We start from the raw sequence: 18,855 nt of genomic DNA on the forward strand, positions 1-18,855 counted from the left end.
TAGTTTCTGCGATCCTCAGTGATTCCAGCTTCAGTGGAGATCCTGTGGCAGTCTCAGTATCTTTGGCTTGTTGAATACAGAATGGAGTATTTGCTGTTCTTGATTGCAATCAAATGCCATAATGAAAATGAATTGAGGAAGTTAATTGGACTTCCATGTCATTGTATTTGGCCACTTCATTTATCTGACACTAATGTATCTTTAGAAAGTTCCATTGATTTTGTTCATTGTCATCAGAAATTTCAACTGCAGCCAAAAAGTCTACCAACACATGACTGTGGTGGCTTACACCATCACTGATGGACTTCATGAAAAGTCGACACTTAGCAAGGTGTCAAATTTACAGAAGGTGGAACAGGGAGTTGACTTAAGGCATGGAGTCATGATAGGTTAAAGGGGATGCAGCTGCAAAAACGTGTACTATATGCTCCATGCAAAATGTGTTTCCGTTTAAATTTAATTCATGCAAAATCTCAACCCGAATAATAGGATTATTGTAATTGCATCGTGTCCATTGGCTAAGGAGAGGAAAGATTGATCTACTGTCGGGTGACACTTTGGGAACTATCTAAATTAACATCTAGTTCTGGACAGATTGTTTTAAATTACTGACTGGATCAGTTACCTAATGCTCACTGACAGAATAGTGATCTGATGTTGTGGGATGGGCATGCAATTGAGGTACTTACCTTTTATGTTAGGAAAATGTAATAGATGCAAGGAGTTGAGCTGGACCCTCTACTTGGAGCTAAACTGTTGGAGAGATATGCAATCTAATGAGTGTGAGTAATATTCAAGAGACAAATTGAAACCCTGTTAGAAAAAACTGCAGCCTTTCAAATTGAAAGGTACTAGAAGGGAATTTTTCCTGCCCTGCTTTGGATAAAGTTTCTGTTATATTATTTCTGGTTTTGCACTCCATTATATATGATAAGGCCAACTTCAACGTAACTGCTTTTCATTTTTTCTTTTTGCAGTCGTACAATTTCTCCATCATGGTTAGCAATATTTGTTATACTTTCTGCTCTTGTTCCTTTATTGAATCACCACATTCAATAGATCGCTTTGTAGCATTTCTGACGGCTCCAGCGTGAGGCAACCACAAAAGATCAGAATCAGGTTTATTATCACCAGCATGTGACAGGAGATTTGTTAACTTAGCAGCAGCAGTTCAATGCAATACATAATATAGAAGAGAAAAAAAATAAAAATAAGAATAATAATAAAAAAATAAGTAAATCAGTTACAGTATATGTATATTGAGTAGAATAAAAAACGTGCAAAAAGAGAAATACTGTACATTTAAAAACATAAGGTAGTGTTCAAAGCTTCAATGTCCATTTAGGAATTGGATGGCGGAGGGGAAGAAGCTGTTCCTGAATCGCTGAGTGTGTGACTTTAGGCTTCTGTATCTCCGACCTGATGGTAACAGTGAGAAAAGGGCATGTCCTGGGTGCTGGAGGTCCTTAATAATGGGTGCTGCCTTTCTGAAACACTGCTCCCTAAAGGTGTCCTGGGTACTTTGTAGGCTAGTGCCCAAGATGAGCTGACTAGATTTACAACGTCCTGCAGCTTCTTTCAGTCCTGTGCAGTAGCCCCTCCATACTAAACAGTGATGCAGCCTGTCAGAATGCTTTCCACGGTACAACTATAGAATCTAGTTTTTGAGTTTATTTATTGACATACCAAATCTCTTAAAGCTCCTAATAAAGTATAGCCCAACATCAATATGTTGGGACCAGGTTAGATCCTCAGAGATCTCGACACTGAGGAACTTGAGGCTGCTCACTCTCTCCACTTCTGATCCCTCTGAGGATTGGTATGTGCTCCTTAGTCTTACTTCTTTGGCCAACAAAATATTGCCTCTTCAACTTCTAAAAGGACCATCCCTTCCATAGCATCTGGTCCACTCTTTAATCATCCCTATATCCTTCCTCTATTTCTCCCTTCCCAATGTCTAGAAACCAAATTTCTTTCCAGGTAAATCAGTTCAGTTTATTTCCTGTGGCAGAACATCCAAATAACAGACAGGCATTAGTTTATTCCTAACGTTGTTTCTGGTTTGGTGGCAGGTAGATTGTAGAATCAAATAGTGGACCTTTGGTGCACTACTGAGACCCTAATCTACCAGCTTTATTGTCTTTTACCATATTGAGGCTCCCTTCTGGTGGTGGAAGACCTTGGAATGTGTGAGACCCCAGGAGGGAACTGGTCTCTTCTTCAGCCAGAGGACTTGTGAAATGTCCATTAGGAAGAGTGTAGCATTAGTTAATCATGTTCAAAGTTGTTTCAGTTGGATAATATTTCTTCAGGATTTGCAGTGAAAGGTCATATACTTGAGACCCTTCCACTGGATTGTCAATTATTCATTTTGAACTTGGAATGCTGAAGTATGTTTTAATTGTTCTCGATGGTTATATCCTTGGGTCTCTTAATTTCTAGGCTATTTATGTAGCGTAACTTGCCCCTTGTTATGCCATCTGTTTTTCAGGTTGCAGACCCTATTGAAATGTCTCTATTGTGCTGAATCCTCAGTGTTTGCATTCCTTCTTTTATCTGTCTCAATACATTTTTTAAACAATCTTCTATCTTGTCATCTCTGCTTTGAAAACCATTTTTCTCCCAGTTCATTGACCTGATGCATTTGACTGGTTTCTCTTGTCATAGGTACTTCTTGACCAACTGAGTTCTTCCAGCACTTGTATTTTTGTGTTCAATAAGATTACTTTCCCGCAATTGTGAACACTTGACATAATCAGGTCTCATGAAAACTATGAATATCTTTAGAATAAATTATGGAAATCGAACCTGCCTTTTAGAATGTGATCTGTTGAAGTTTGCACTTCCCAAGTTCCTCTTGATAACTGAAGCATATTTAGAAAAATAAATCATTTGATACTGTCAGATTGTGCTTAAACTGTTTAAAGTCAAAGCATAGGCTCAGTGTTCTTTATGTGTTTTTCAGATTGGTTACTTATTAATTGTTCTGAATAAATTTATTCTGCTGAAACTGGAAAATGTCCTTCAATACTAAATTTAAACACACAGTGCCTTTTTAGCTAATGATCAATGTATAAAATATAGTCAAATTAAAAAAAATCATCCATAATTGAATGGTGGAGGAGACTCGATGGGCCAAGTAACTTAATTCTGCTCCTATGTCTTATGGCCTTATTAGAAAATGTGAAAGCTGTTGATTCTTTCTTCAGGAATGATACTGCTTTCTGGACACAAACTTTCTACGCAACTCCCTTGTTCTGTTCCTCCTGTAGTCTTCAGTTAAAACTCAACCCATCTGTGGTTTCTTTACCTGGGTAATTAGCCAGAGTCAAAATTAAGATTATTATCACTGATGTATGTCATGAAATTCGTTGTGTTGCGGATGCAGTGCAGCACAGCGCAAGACTAAGTTACAAAAACAAATGGTGCAAAAGTCAAACAACGAGGTAGTGTGTGTGGGTTTGTGAGCTGTTCTGAAATCTGATGGTGGACAGGAAAAAGCTGTCCCTAAAACAGAGCAACATACACAAAATTCTGGTGGAACTCAGCAGGCCAGGCATCATCAATGGAAAAAAGTACAGTTGACGTTTCGGGTTGAGACCCTTCAGCAGGACTGGAGAAAAAAAGATGAGGGGTAGAGTTAAAAGGTGGGGGTGATACCTAAAACAGAGTGTGAGTCTTTAGGCTCCATGTAGCTCCTCCCTGATGGTAGTAATGTGAACAGGTCTTGTCTCAGAAGATGAGGGCCTAATCGATGCAATGCTTCTTGAAGTCCTCGGTGGCAGGGAGGTTTGTACCTGAAAGAACTGGTTGATTACTACCCTGTGCAGCCTCTGTCCTTATCCTGCGCATTGGAGCTGTATAGCAGGTTGTGATGTGATCACTCAATGCTCTCCACAGTACATCAGTAGAAATTAACTCCCCTTTTGTCTTCCAGCAACCATCTCCTTTTCTCACTTAATTGCTTTAACCTTCCCTGTCAAAGCCCTTTATATTTTGCTCTCTCTTTCGCTGGCCTTGTACTACACCTTAAATCCTGATGAAAGGTTATCAACTTGAAGTATCTATTAAGTGTTTACAAAATATGGCATACAAAATTAATTACTTTGTCCAACAGGAATTTCCAGATGAAAGGCCTAACCATCTTGTGTGTTGCATTTAGATGAATGACTAATCTATGTTTGTAGTTTTTAAGCAAAGTGCAATTCTGATGTTTGTCAGCAGGTTCATGGTGGTATCCGTTAGTGTTACCATATCGCATTGTGGTTTAAGTTCAACAATCCTTGGTCTTTTATTGCATGAAGAGTCTTCATTGAGTAGTTGTGTTTAATTAGTAAGTAAAGGTAGAAAATGTGCAGTGTGTGAAACTGTAAGAAATCTTGTAATCAGTTAAGGGCATGCCCTCTGGTATGTAGCTCCAATATGTAGGATTGAAAGCTTGTAGTGAGTCAGATTTCTAATGGTAATCACAGGTGACTTGAGTAGCAGTTAGATTTAAGATATCCTTGAATCAATTGAAGTGCATATAATGTATGTTTATTCTCTGTATACTGAGTGTAGAGACTGAAAAATGAAATTTCAAGGAATGCCTTTTGTTAAAATATGGGTGATATTGATATTTGGACTTGGAGTCATATTCTCAAATAATTGTATTTGATTGTACTTTGTCTTGTTGAGATGACTATCATAATACTATGACCAGCAGAAGAGATGCCTTTTTGGTGAGTTCATTTGGTGACAAGTGACTGATCCCTGATTTCCGCTCCCCCATCTAAATTTCTCTCTCTCACACTGCATTTTGTAAGCTGCTTGTCCAGAAGATTAAACCTATGTGGAGAAGTTTGAAATTTAATTTGTTCTGGTCTTCAACAGCTTGTACAATGAGGACAGAAATTTGCTTCGAATTAAAGAAAGGGAAAGAAGGAACCAAGAAATTCATCTCAACAAGGACCCTTTCCTTGAAAATGCCCCCCTCTTTGGTGAGCCATATAAGGTAAAGTACAGAGTCTGACTGTTCACTAATTGTGAACTGATTATAACTCCACTTGAAAACAAACCAGCTGACAGGATTCTGTTTAAATTAGCAAACAATGGTTGACTACGTGACAAAATTCCAAAGCGTAATTTTAATTGGAAGTTTGAGCAAAGGGGCAGTGATGGTGTCTGTAAAGCCTAGGTTTGCCAGGGAAGGGAGAAAGCGGATACAACAATTCTAAGTATTTCTAGTTGTCTTTATAGTACTGGATGAAATGGCAGCAGCTGCATTAGTCCTTTGGAGTCATGGACAGCGAATTTCCCCCACACTGTTTCACCCCTAGAGGCTAGTCTTATCGTTGCTTCACTTGGGCCAGAAAGATACTGAGTTTGGCCAACTTCATGCAAACCACTAAGCTTTTTGGGCTCAAGTGAGTTAAAAGTTCAAAATTTATTATAGTACGTATACAATAGACAACCTTGGGATTCATTTTCTTGAAGGCATCCGAAGGAAAATAAAGAACTAAAATAGAATCTGGGGGAGAAAAACACATCCAGTGTTCATGAATAGGACAAATCATGCAAATAACAAAAAAAACAAATAATATATAGATCATGAGCTGCAGAGTCCCCGAAAGCTAGTCCACAGGCTGCGGAGTCAGTTCAGTGCCAAGGACTGCTCTATTGCCAAATTCAGTGGATATGGCTCTCATTTTGGGACAAGCTTCACTGTACCTGTCCCTTCCATTAAAATCAGGATGTCTAAATAGAACAAGAGGAATTTTGTGGTTTGAATGTTTGTGAGCTGGAAGGTTTTCTGAATAATTTATGTTGAAAGCTTCTCTGTGGATTTTAAAGTAAACTAAGCATTCAATAGATTTTTTCTTCCCCTTGAATTAAGTTATAATATACTAAGTAAGTATAATTTTTTATTACACATACGCAAGACTAAGGGGTATTTTAAATATTTTGGCCAGCTATAAAATTGTTACAAAATGTATTGCTTCCTCTGTGTGAAGTAACCAACAAATATTTTCTTTTGAGAACTTCGTAGGATGCATTATGATTTTTTTAAAAAAAATACAGTATTTGGCCATTGCAAAACTGTAACACAAAACTTGAATTATTTTTGGTTGTTGATTTTGCAAGATATGAGCCAATGGTAAAGTTTCTTCTTGGGATTGGATTTGTTAATTATTTTATCTGTTTTTGTGCAGACCAATAAAGGGGATGAACTTTCCAGCCGTATTCAAAATATGCTGGGCAACTACGACGAGATGAAAGATTTAATAAGTAATATGTCTCAACAGAATTTCATTGGAATACCCAAAAGGGCAGTCCCTTTGATATCGCAAGAAAAGTGCTCGCTTGGTCCAAACAGAAGTAATAATTCAGTGCAGCTTTCCGTACACAGTAAACATCCACGCTCAACGGGACCTCTTAGTTCTGCATCATCAACAGTCAATTGTCCTTCTCAAAAAGGCACTGCATTAACAAAACAAAATAGCCAAAGGTCCAAACATAATGTTCAAAATTACAGATCACTTCATAATCGAAGCCAAAACAAGGGCAACTCCTATAATGACCGAGAAACTTCCAATACCCACCGCAGGAGGGATGATAAGCAGGTGGATGCCGACAATCAAGCTAAGGTCCAGTTATCCCATTTGCAAGACTTTCAGCCATTGTTACAGTTGTCCTCACTTGTACAGCCCTTGTCTCCTCTGACACCACTATCCCCCTTACATTCCAGTGTGTTTACCAATTCCAGATTACAAAGTAGCAATAGCAAAGACTGTTCTCCATCAAAATCTCCGCATGAACTGGGTGTACACTCCAGTGATTCTGACAGCTTGTCTTCTGGTCTGAATGCTCCTGTTACCAACCAACACGCATCTCAAACATTTCCACCATCTTTGCCATCGAAACCAAACATGATGCAGCAAAAGCCTACAGCATATGTGAGACCCATGGATGGTCAAGACCAAGCCCCCAGTAAATCCCCAGAACTAAAGCCTCCTTCAGAGGATTGCAATGAGGAGTCATTTGGAAACATAGCAGAAGTGAAAGTATGTGCCAGGACAAAGCTATCCAAACTTAAGATTCCTTCTCAGCCAATTGAGGTGGGTGCACAAATACTTCCATTCTAAATCTGCTTTTTCTGCAATGATCTTGATAATTGTGGTATCCACCAGTCAGATGACAATTGTGTATTTTGCTTTAAGATTAATGCCAACATTCAGGGTTAGAAGGTAATCTTAAAAATTACAAACAAAAGAAAATCTGCAGCTACTTGAAATCTGAGCAACACCCACAAAATGCTGGAGGAATTCAGCAGGCCAGGCAGCATCTATGGGGGAAAAAAGTACAGTCGAAGTTTCAGACCAAAACTCTTCAGCAGGACAATCTTAAAATTTGAATAGTTTTAGAGTTGCTTTTTAAATCTTTTTATTAATTTTAAACAAACATAAATGAAATGTGAATACAGAGAGTTTGAAAGTACATAATTAATAGGTTAAGTATACATTCAGATAGATGATAATCCGTATATAATAACCTCCCAAACTCATAGTAATTGCAAAAAAAGGAGTAAATAAGAGAAAAAAAATCCCCAAAAAAGAAAAGAAAAAAACCTAACCAACATGGGCCATTGCATTATGTCAAATATACACAGTAGCGTCAATAACTCCGTACCCCCATCCAAATAATTAAGGATAATAGAAGCAGGGTTTAGGAAAAGTCAGTTTAACTCGTATGAAAATGTTGGATAAATGGTCTCCAAGTTTCTTCAAATTTAACTGAAGAATCAAAGACAACACTTCTAATTTTTTCTAAGCTCAAACAAGAGATAGTTTGAGAAAACCACTGAAATATAGTTGGAGGATTAATTTCTTTTCAGTTCAATAGGATAGATCTTCTAGCCATTAATGTAACAAATGCAATCATCCGTTGAGCTGAGGGGAATAAACAAATATTATCCATCATTGGTAAACCAAAAATTGCAGTAATAGGATGGGGTTGCAATTTGATATTCAGAACTGTTGAAATAATACCGAAAATATCTTTCCAATAATTTTGCAAACAAGGGCAAGACCAAAACATGTAGGTCAATGAAGCAACTTCAGAATGACATCTGTCACAGGTTGGATTAACATAAGAATAAAATCGAGCAAGTTTATCCTTGGACATGTGAGCCCTATGTACAACCTTAAATTGTATTAGGGCATGTTTAGCACAAATAGAAGAAGAATTGACTAATTGTAAAATTTTCTCCCACTGCTCAGTGGGTATAAGACAATGAAGTTCTTTTTCCCATTCCTTAATTTTTTCTGATACTTCTGGCTGTATTTTCATGATCATATTATAAATGGTGGCTACTAAACCCTTCTGGCAAGGATTCAGAGCTAAAAAATTTTCCATAATGTCCATTGGACATTAGAGTTGTTGCCAAATTGCTTGAAACCTGTATTGTTTAGTAGGTGGTCATGATCACTGCTAAAGTTACCTTAATTTGTTAATGCCAACAACTTTAAAACCCAATTTTAAAAATAAACTGGTTATCTTAATTGCTAGCTTAGCATATCCAGTAACCAGGATCTTCATATTGTGTCCACTTGCACCAATACCAATATTTAGTTATCCCATTTTTAAAACTTTTCTGAAAAGAAATGCCAACTTTTGAATAAAACTGTCCTGAAAATAACCAAAGTAAGTGTTAATCTGGTTCTGGTTCTAAAAGAAATTGAATTGCTTTGATTCAGAGAAGAAATTCAGATGGAATATGTAAGAGAAACCTCTACAGATGCTGTTTGACCTCCTGACTACTTCCAGCAGTTTATTTGCTGAATAATTTATGAATAATTTCCAGACTTGAAATAATTGAAACATTTATGTCTGATGTTAGTTGTGTAATAGGAGTAATTTCTGAGACACAAGATTCCAGGTACTGTAAACTGGCAGACAATCTGATGGAGGAAATCTGGGCCAGGTAGTATCTGAGGGAGGAAAGAAACTTTCAGTGTGTTGGGTTGAAAACCTGCATCAGGACAAAGACTTCTGACTCAAAACATCAGTCTTTTCTTTCCTCCCACAGATGCTGCTTGACCTGCTGACTTCATCTAGCAGATTGTTTGTTGCTGAATCATTTATGAATAATTTTCTAAATGACAATTTTAAATCTTATTAACATCAACAAAACTCTGATCTCATACTCTGGGTGATTTGGCTACTTGGAGGTCTCATTAGCATATTTAAAGAACATTAGTCCCTTTTAAGTAAGCACTTTGTCTTTGAACATTACATTTTTATATAAAATTTTAAAAAATGGAATTTGTGTTCAGAGGACCTTTTAGGGTCTTCATGGTACCCTCAATCACATCACAGCCAATGGAATGAAATATACTTTTTTGGTGAATGCAACAACCAACTATGCATATAACAAAGCTCCTCAAGCAATAAAATCTAATCATCATTGATTGAAGGATGAATACCGAGCCAGGAGAAGAGGGAAAATTTCAGTTATTCCAAACTGTACCACCTTAGTTTAGAGTGTTATCCAATGGATATTACCTTGTTGGAAGTCCAGACTAAATCAGCAGGTGGGATCATATTCTTGAGTCGTGCAGTAATGTTTGAATACGAAGAATTCTGACACTGACATTCCAGAAACAGTTGAAGTTTGACACAAAATACTTACTGCACTGGTACACATTTGAGATTGGGATAAGGGCACATTGTCTTTGTTAGGAACTGTGCTGCATTTGGCTGGGAGTATTTGATGCAGGCACTAGGTGGTCATTTTAAAGATTTTTCTTTTGCTTTCTATTCATTGAAATACATTAAAAATCACTGTTCATTCAGAACAATTTACATTATGTTTTCTATAACTTTACATTCAGACCCACTTTTGATGGAGATGTTATTCCATCTGTTTGGGTTTCTTTGCACTTATTTTAAATTATGCTTCAGAGATGTCAGAATGAAGCTTTAAACAATATTATTGCTGTTGATGTAGTAAAAGAGTGCAAATTCATTGATTATGCAAATAACAACAAATGAATATTACAAATAAATTCTTCTAGGGCTTCCAGCGCTGGGTACAGGTATTGATTTTCGGATGGAAATGGCAGAGTCTGTCATCAAAACATTGGTTAAAATCGATTCATGTAACTGGCTGGAAGCCCAAAGAGCTTATTCAAATTTATATTACTAGTTTAGGCTGATAAATGGATTCAGGGAGTAACAGGTTCCTGTCTAGGTCTGAAGGTCTGATAATTCTCCATATACAGTCACCTGTTTTTATCTCCTTCTGTTCATCTTTCCTGTTCGTTTTACCCAGTTTCACCCAGTTAGGGGGAATAGGTGATTATGTGGGCATGAAAAAGAAACACAGATGGTAGTTTGCCTCCCAGGTGCCAGGGTTCATGATGTTTCTGAACGAGTCCACAATATCCTGAAATGGGAAGGTCAGCAGCCAGAGGTCATGTTACGTATTGGTACCAACGACATGGGTAGAAACAGGGAGGAGGTCCTGAAAGTAGAATACAGGGAGTTGGGAAGGAAGCTGAGAAGCAGGACCTCCAGGGTAGTAATCTTGGGCCTGTGCCTCGTGACAGTGAGTATAGTAGTGGTCACCAATCTTTTTAAGCCCAAGATTCCCTACCTCGGTCTTAGTGAAAGGCAAGGTCAACCCCAGATCAATTAGTTACACACATGCGCACCGGGACTGAAAAGACCGGAAGTAAAACCCCGCAACCGGGAAGTAGAAATAATTTATAAACACCAGGGGTACCCACCCTTTTCTGCACTGCAGACCGGTTTAATATTGACTATATTCTTGTGGACTGGCCGATTGGGGGTGGGGGTTGTTAAACATGACGGGAATACAGCAATACTTGAAGCAGGCTCCTTATGTCCAGTCTATTCCGCAATTTAGTTTTCGCGGCTCTCAGCACTTAGCTCCTGTCCCACTTGCTCATGTTTTTTCCGCTGGGTTTGTCTTTAAGTGCAGGTTGCTTGGACTCAAAAGTACCAAAGCGGTTTTGAGTGCTTCATTGCCTCATTAGACAGCCTCCGGGCCCGAAATCCAGCCTCCCGCCCGCCGCCAGACGCCTTGGCCAGGTGCAGCTGATCGTGGGTGGGGTGAGAGGACAAGGTCAGGACCAGAGGTCCCCGTACTGGGGCTGCAGCAGTCGCAGTCCAGAGAGAGCAACCGATAGACCAAGCGAGGAGTATGATCGGGCGCGTGCCTGCACCCCCCCCCCCCCCCCCCCCCCCACGTAGGTAGGTAGGATCTATCGGCCGACAAAAGTTTGTCTCGAGGAATGACTTTCAGTAGATCACAGCAAACTAGCTGCTCTGCTACTTATGAAACCAAGTCCAAATTAGGTCGTCTGTGAATATTTTAGCACCAGGGTCCTCACGAACATTCGGTGTGCTAAACGGGTTTAGAGGCGGCGCCCATCTGTCCATGCTCCAGGCCAGTAGCAACGGCACTTCCCGCCAGCCGCCCGAGGCCAACCAGTGATCCCTGGCGCAAGGGTATCAGTGCATTTAGGCGACTGATGACCTCGCGTGGGTTCAAGTTCAGCAGTGGGTGTGACAGGGAATGAGGAAAGGTGCAGCTGACTCATATTGTTTCCTTGCAGCCCGGTGGTTGGGGACCATTGAATTACACTGTGTAGTGCGGGGGAGCTACACGCATGCGCACTGGGCAGAAAGAACGGAACTAAAACCCCGCAACCCAGAAACAATCTCTCAACAGTATTTGTGTATTTTTTTTTTTCTGGGATCTACTGGGAAAGTCTCAAAGATAGACCAGTCGCTTGCGATCGACGGGTTGGCAGCCACTAGAGTATAGGAATAGAAAGAGGTGGTGGATAAATGTGTGGCTGAAGGATTGGAGCAGGGGGCAGGGATTCCGATTTCTGGATCATTGGGACCTCTTCTGGGGCAGGTGTGACCTGTACAATAAGGATGGATTGTAATTGAATCTAGTGGGAACAATATCCTGGCAGAGAGGTTTGCTAAAGCTATTTGGGGAGGGTTTAAACTAGATTTGCAGAGGTAGGAGCTGAAGTGAAGAGCCAGAGAATGGGGAGGTTGGAGCACAAGTTAGAGACAGCTTGTAGGGAGTTTGTGAGGAAGGCTAGGCAGATGATAGAGATAAGATGTACTCATCCTGAGGGTTTGAGATGCATCTATTTTAATGCAAGGAGTATCATAAACAAGGAGGATGAACTTGGAGCGTGGATCAATGACATTGTGGCCATTACAGAGACTTGGATGTCTTAGGGGCAGGAATGGCTTCTGAATGTGCTAGGCTTTAGATGTTTCAAAAAGGATGGGGAGGGAGGCATAAGAAGTGGGGTGTGGCATTGCTAATCAAGGGTAATGTCACGGCTGCAGAAAAAGAGGAAGCCATGAAGGGATTGTCTACTGAGTCAGTATGGGTGGAAGTCAGAAGCAGGAAGGGGATAATAGCTCTACTGGGTGTTTTTATAGACCCCCCCCCCCCCCAATAGTAATAGAGACATTAAGGTGCAGATATGGAGGCAGATTCTGGAATGGTGCAGTAATATTAGGGTTGTTGTGAGAAATTCTAACTTTCCTACTATAGACTGGCATCTCCTTCAAGCAAAGGGTTTAGATGGGGTGGAGTTTGTTAGGTGTGTTCAGGAAGATTTCCTGACAATATGTAAATAAGCCTACAGGAGGAGAGGTTGTACTTGATCTGGCATTGGGAAATGAACTTGGTCAAGTGTCAGATCTCTTGGTGGGAGAGCATTTTGGAGGCAGTGATCACAATCCTATCTGCTTTACCATAGCGCTGGAGAAGGATAGGAGCAGACAATTTGGGAAAACATTAAATTGGGGTGGGGGAAACATAATGCTATTAGGCAAGAACTTGGGAGCATAAGTTGGGGGCAGATGTTCTCAGGGAAATGCATGGCAGAAATATGGCAAATATTCAGGGAACATTTGCATGGTGTTCTGCATAGGTATGTTCCATCGAGGCAGGGAAAGGATGGTAGGGTCAAAGAACCATGCTGTACTAAGGATGTGGAAAATCTAGTTAAGAAGAAAAGAAAAGTTTATGAAAGGTTCAAGTAAGTAGGTACTGATAGAGTTCTAGAAAATTCCAAGGGGGCCAGGAAGGAGCTTAAGAGTGAAATTAGGAGAGCCAGAAGGCGCCATGAGAAGGCCTTGGTGAGCAGGATTACGGAAAACCCCAAGGCATTCTACAAGTATGTGAAGAGCAAGAAAGTGAGTGGTATGAGAATAGGGAGAATAGGACCAATCTGGTGTGATAACGGAAATATGTGCATGGACTCTGAGGAGGTAGCGGAGATGCTTAATGAATTTTTTTTCCCTCTGTATTCACCAGGGAAAAGGACCGTGGCAATTGTGGGGATGATTTACAGCTGACTGAAAAGATTGAGCATATAGACGTTAAGCAAGAGGATGTGCTGGAGCTTTTGAAAAGCATTGAGTTCGAAAAGTTGCCAGAACCGGATGAGATGGCTACTGTGGGAAGCGAGGGAGGAGATTGCTGAGCCTCTTGTGTTAATCTTTACATCATCAATAGGGATGGGAGAAGTACCAGAGGATTGGAGGGTTGCAAATGTTGTTCCCTTGTTCAAGAAAGGGATTAGAGATAATCCAGGAAATTATAGACCAGTGAGTCTTATTTCAGTGGTGGGCAAGTTGTTGAAGATTCTGAGAGGCAGGATTTATGAGCATTTGGAGAGACATAATCTGATTAGGGATAGTCAGCATAGGGGCAAATTGTGCCTTACGAGCTTGATTGAATTCTTTGAGGATGTAGCAAAACACATTGATGAAGGTAGAGCAGTGGATGTAGTGTATATGGATTTCAGCAAGGCATTTGATAAGGTATCCCATGCAAGGTTTATTGAGAAAGTAAGGAGGCATGGGATCCAAGGAGACCTTGCTTTTTGGATCCAGAATTGGCTTGCCCACAGAAGGCAAAGGGTGGTTGGAGATGGTTTGTATTCTGCATGGAGGTCGGTGACCAGTGGTGTGCCACAGGGATCTGTTCTGGGACCCCTCCTCTTTGTCATTTTTATAAACCATCTGTATAAAGAAGTAGAAGGTTGGGGTTAATAAGTTTGCCGACGTCACAAAGGTTGGGGATGCTGTGGATAGTCTAGAGGGTTTTCAGAGGTTACAGTGGGAAATTGACAGGACGCAGAACTGGAGTGAGAAGTGGCAGATGGAGTTCAACCCAGATAAGTATGAAGTGATTTATTTTGGTAGGTCAAATTTGAAAACAAAATCAGCGAATCAAAGAAATCTTGGGGTCCGTGTTCATAGGACACTCAAAGCTGCTGCACAGGTTGACAGTGTTGTTAGGAAGGCGTGTAGTGTTCATCAGCTGTGGGATTGAGTTCAAGAGCCGTGAGGTAATGTTACAGCTATGTAAGACCTTGGTCAGACCCCACTTGGAGTGCTGTGTTCAGTTCCGGTCACCTCACTACTGGAAGGATGTGGATATTATTGAGAGAGTGCAGAGGTGATTTACAAGGATGTGGCCAGGTTGGACAGCGTGCCTTACGAGAATAGATTGAGTGAACTTGGTCTTTTCTTCTTGCAGCAATGGAGCATAAGAGTTAATAAGATGATGAGAAGCATTGATTGTGTAGATAGTGATAGCCTTTTTCCCAGAGCTGAAATGGCTAACACAAGGAAGCATAGTTTTAAGGTGCTTGGAGGTAGGAACAGAGGGGATGTCAGAGGTAAGTTTTTCACACAGAGAGTGGTGGGTGCGTGGAACGCACTGCTGGCGATGGTGGTGGAAGTGGATACAATCGGGTCTTGTAAGAGACTCTTAGGTACATGGAGCTTAGAAAAATAGAGGGCTATGCAGTAGGGTAATTCTAGGCAGTTTCTAGAGTAGGTTACATGGTCAGCACAGCATTGTGGACTGAAGGGCCTGTAATGTGCTGTAGATTCCTATGTTCTACCCATTATCCCATTCCTACCTGGTTCCACTTATCATCTGATGAAGGGTCTCGGGCTGAAACGTCGACTGTTGACTCTTTTCCATAGATGCTGCCTGGCCTGCTGAGTTCCTCCAGCATTTTGGATGTATTGCCACCTATCAGCTTCTATCCCACCTTCTCCCTTATACTGCTATATAGCAGCAATTTTTCCTTTTCCGCCATACTGATGCAGGACCCAAAATTCAACTTGTATCCTTTGCCTCCACCTGTTGAGTTCTTCGAGCAGGATGTTTGTTGTTCCTATCTGGCTTGTTTTTTTTTTAGTTAAGGAATAGAAATTGTTTGAAGGACTGTCTATGAAATATTTATTAATATTAGTGTAAGTTCTGATGAAATTGGGAAAATTAGTTACAGCCTACTGTTTGGAATTACTGGCTAAGTAAGAAGTTTTGGCAGCTGGAACAAAAGAAGATGCCTTTATATTTCTTTAGTATTCTATTAACTTTGCCAATTGCAATGTACTTTCCAGCTGATGAAGTGCTTTAAATATTTGGTCACCATTGAAAGGCAAGAAATGCAACGGCCAGTTTGTTCGCAACAGGCCCCGCAAATAGCAGTTGTGATAATTATCAGATCAATTTCTTTTAGTAATGCTAATGAAGGCTAAATGTTGCTCAAGGTAAATGCATGACCAGATATGGGGCAAAACCCTATACAGAAGATGTTGATGTAACTAATTACCAAAGCATTTAAAGAATATTTTCTATTCTGTGCCCTTCATTTTGAAGACTGAAAATCACTGATGTTCTGTGTCAAAGGAACATCTTCATCATAGAACCCAAGGAATTGTCTCTGTTTTAGGGACATGAATAGGAACTATTGAGAGGGAAGAGGTGCAGGTATTGAGTTATGGTCACTTTAAATAGTATGAATTTTTGAGTACTCTGTATTCCATTTTCCAATAATGGCATTGCTTTCTCGTTTCTACCAAGACACCCAGTGCTACATTGCTATCCTTTTTAGTATTTATTTTATTATTTAGTTATTGAAGTAATCCTGTTCATTCAGAACAATGTACATTACATTATTAAATCTCCAGTCAAGCAAAGTCAATGCAGACCGTCTTCTGTTTTGACAGTTGACTTTGTGTACTTTGCAGTCTAAGCCATTTGTTTTCAATTTTGTCTTGTTCATTAGTCAGCATTATTACAAAATAACTTATCTATACTCTTCTCAACCCCTGAGGTTTTGTAATGTAAATCTGCTGTTCGTAGTTTTTGATAGTTCCCTGAATAACAAAACTCTGTTTTTTGGCGCATTATCTGAAAATGCCTCTGTTGATTTGCTTTGGGAATACATAAGTAAGTTGTTCAGCTTCTTGAGTCACATTCTATAAAATTCCTCTATTGCCACTCATGATGCCAGTGTTTATTGTTCACCTCTCATTGTGACTATTCAGTCATGTTAGTGTGAGAGATAGTACAGAGACATTTCTATCCTTAAAGGACATCTCAAACTTAGATACAGATCATTTAAAATTATGCCTAGATCAGGTAATTATTGAATCTTTTACAATACAGTACATTTAGTCCTCTTTGTCATAGACTATCATAGTCACGGTGTTAACCCAGTGCATTTGATTGAGGTACAGACCTAATTCCAGTTGATCAGTTTATGCAAGCAATATATTACTATAATAAAATTAGTTTTTCTAGCTTAATTTCTTTTACTCAAGAAACAAGCAAAGATGGGGGGCTGTTCTTTTTAGCAGTGTCACTGAGGTCTCTGGTGCACTTGTAAGCATTTGATTATTACGCATCTGCTGACAGGTTATTATTCTGTTTGACAACTAGAGTCATGTTGGTAAAGCACAACTCTTCCCACAAGCCAGAATGTTTCCACATTGGTGTTACTTAGTTAGTGTTAGGACCAAGAACCATGCCAAATTTCCCTTCCATTTTCACTCAGTTGATTACGCTGATCTCATTCCACTGAAAATAGCATAGAGCACTGCCAGCCGTTTAAACATGGGGCCTTCTATGCCACATTAAATGGACAGTTTTTTTTCTAAATTCCAATTGTGTGGAGTAGACATACTTCCAAAGAGTAAGTAATCACTGATCAATAAGCAGAGAGAAATGCTTTTAGGCTACATCTGCTTTTTTTTTTTTTTTCCTGGTGGCCTTGTGGTTAATTTCATTTACCTTGCTCCACTTTCCTTCCCAATGTGAATATTAAACTTTGATATTACTAAGTAACTCAGCCCCTTTACCTTTCCACAAATCCACACACAATCCCTGTTCATAAGGTCATAAGATGTAGGAGCAGAGTCAGTCCATTTAGCCCACTGGGTCTGCTCCACCATTTCCTCATGGCTGATCCATTGTTTTCTCTCAGCCCCAGTCTCTTTCCTTCTCCCCATGTCCCTTTCATGCCCTGACTAATCAAGAAATTATCATCCTCTGCCTTACATACACCCAATGAATTGGCCTCCACAGCCGTTTGTTGCAACAAATTCACAGATTCACCACTCTCTGGCTAAAGGAATTCTTCCTCATCTCGGTTCAAAAAGGATGTCCCTCTGTTCTGAGGCTGTGTCATCTGGTTTTAGCCCCCACCCAAACTATAGGAAACATCCTCCACATGTACTCTATTGAAGTCTTTCAACATTTGATAGGTTTCAATGAGTTTACCTCTTACTCTTCTGAATTCCCGTGAGTAGAGGCGCAGAGCCATAAAACGCTCCTCATATGACAAGCCTTTCAATCCTGGAATCCTTTTCGTGAACCTCATTTGAACCCTCTCCAATGTCAGCACATACTTCCTTAGAGAAGGGGCCCAAAGCTGCTCTCAGTACTCCAAGTGAGGTGTCACTAGTGCTTTACCAACATTACATCCTTGCTTTTATATTCTAATCCTCTTGAAATGAATACTAATATTGTATTTGCCTTCCTACCAGTTCTCCACTCAATATTCCAACTGAAATCTGATTTGTAAAGCCTCATTATATTCTGAGGTTCAGTTCAGCTACCAAAACAAGGTCCAAGACTTTTCACGTCAAGTCACTTTTTATTGTCATTTCGACCATAACTGCTGGTACAGTACACAGTAAAAACGAGACAATGTTTTTCAGGACCATGGTGCTACACATGAAACAACACAGAAACTCCACTGAAACTGCGTAAAACAACACAAAACTACACTAGACTACAGACCTACACAGGACTGCATAAAGTGCACAAAACAGTGCAGACATCACAATAAATAATAGGCTGTACAATAAAGACAATAGGCACAGTAGAGGGCAGTAGGTTGGTGTCAGTCCAGGCTCTGGGTATTGAGGAGTCTGATGGCTTGGGGGAAGAAACTGTTACACATTCTGGTCGTGAGAGCCCAAATGCTTCAGTGCCTTTTGCCAGATGGCAGGAGGGAGAAGAGGTTGTATAGGGGTGCATAGTGTCCTTCATAATGTTGTTTGCTTTGCGGATGCAGCGTGCGGTGTAAATGTAATGGCGGGAAGAGAGAGCTTGATGATCTTCTCAACTGACCTCACTATCTGCTGAAGGGTCTTGCGATCCGAGGTGGTGCAATTTCTGAACCAGGCAGTGATGCTCAGGATGCTCTCAATACAACCCCTGTAGAATGTGATGAGGATGGGGGGTGTGGGAGATGGACTTTCCTCAGCCTTTGCGGAACGTAGAGACGCTGCTGTGCTTTCTTTGCTATGGAGCTGGTGTTAAGGGACTGGGTGAGATTCTCCGCCAGGTGAACACCAAGAAATTTGGTGCTCTTAACGATCTCTACGGAGGAGCCATCGATGTTCAGTGGAGAGTGGTCGCTCCGTGCCCTCCTGAAGTCAACAACCATCTCTTTTGTTTTGTTCACATTCAGAGACAGGTTGTTGGCTCTGCACCAG

The 18,855-nt window shown here is 40.3% G+C and overlaps 1 protein-coding gene across 3 annotated transcripts in view; it reads left to right on the forward strand.

Annotated features, from left to right (window-relative positions):
* LOC140738124 (AF4/FMR2 family member 1-like) overlaps positions 1–18,855 on the forward strand; it is a 149,647-nt gene that overhangs the window by 45,969 nt on the left and 84,823 nt on the right. For 2 of the 3 annotated variants that reach the window (XM_073065271.1, XM_073065270.1), the window contains exons 2-3: positions 4,873–4,979; positions 6,192–7,097. In XM_073065271.1, the coding sequence (XP_072921372.1) occupies positions 4,873–4,979; positions 6,192–7,097 (1,013 nt within the window). Of the gene's footprint in view, positions 1–4,872; positions 4,994–6,191; positions 7,098–18,855 lie in introns of all 3 variants that reach the window. The other variant, XM_073065272.1, reaches the window with a different exon arrangement.

This window comes from Hemitrygon akajei, chromosome 13, assembly GCF_048418815.1.
Source record: "Hemitrygon akajei chromosome 13, sHemAka1.3, whole genome shotgun sequence".
NCBI classification, from domain to species: Eukaryota; Metazoa; Chordata; class Chondrichthyes; order Myliobatiformes; family Dasyatidae; genus Hemitrygon; species Hemitrygon akajei.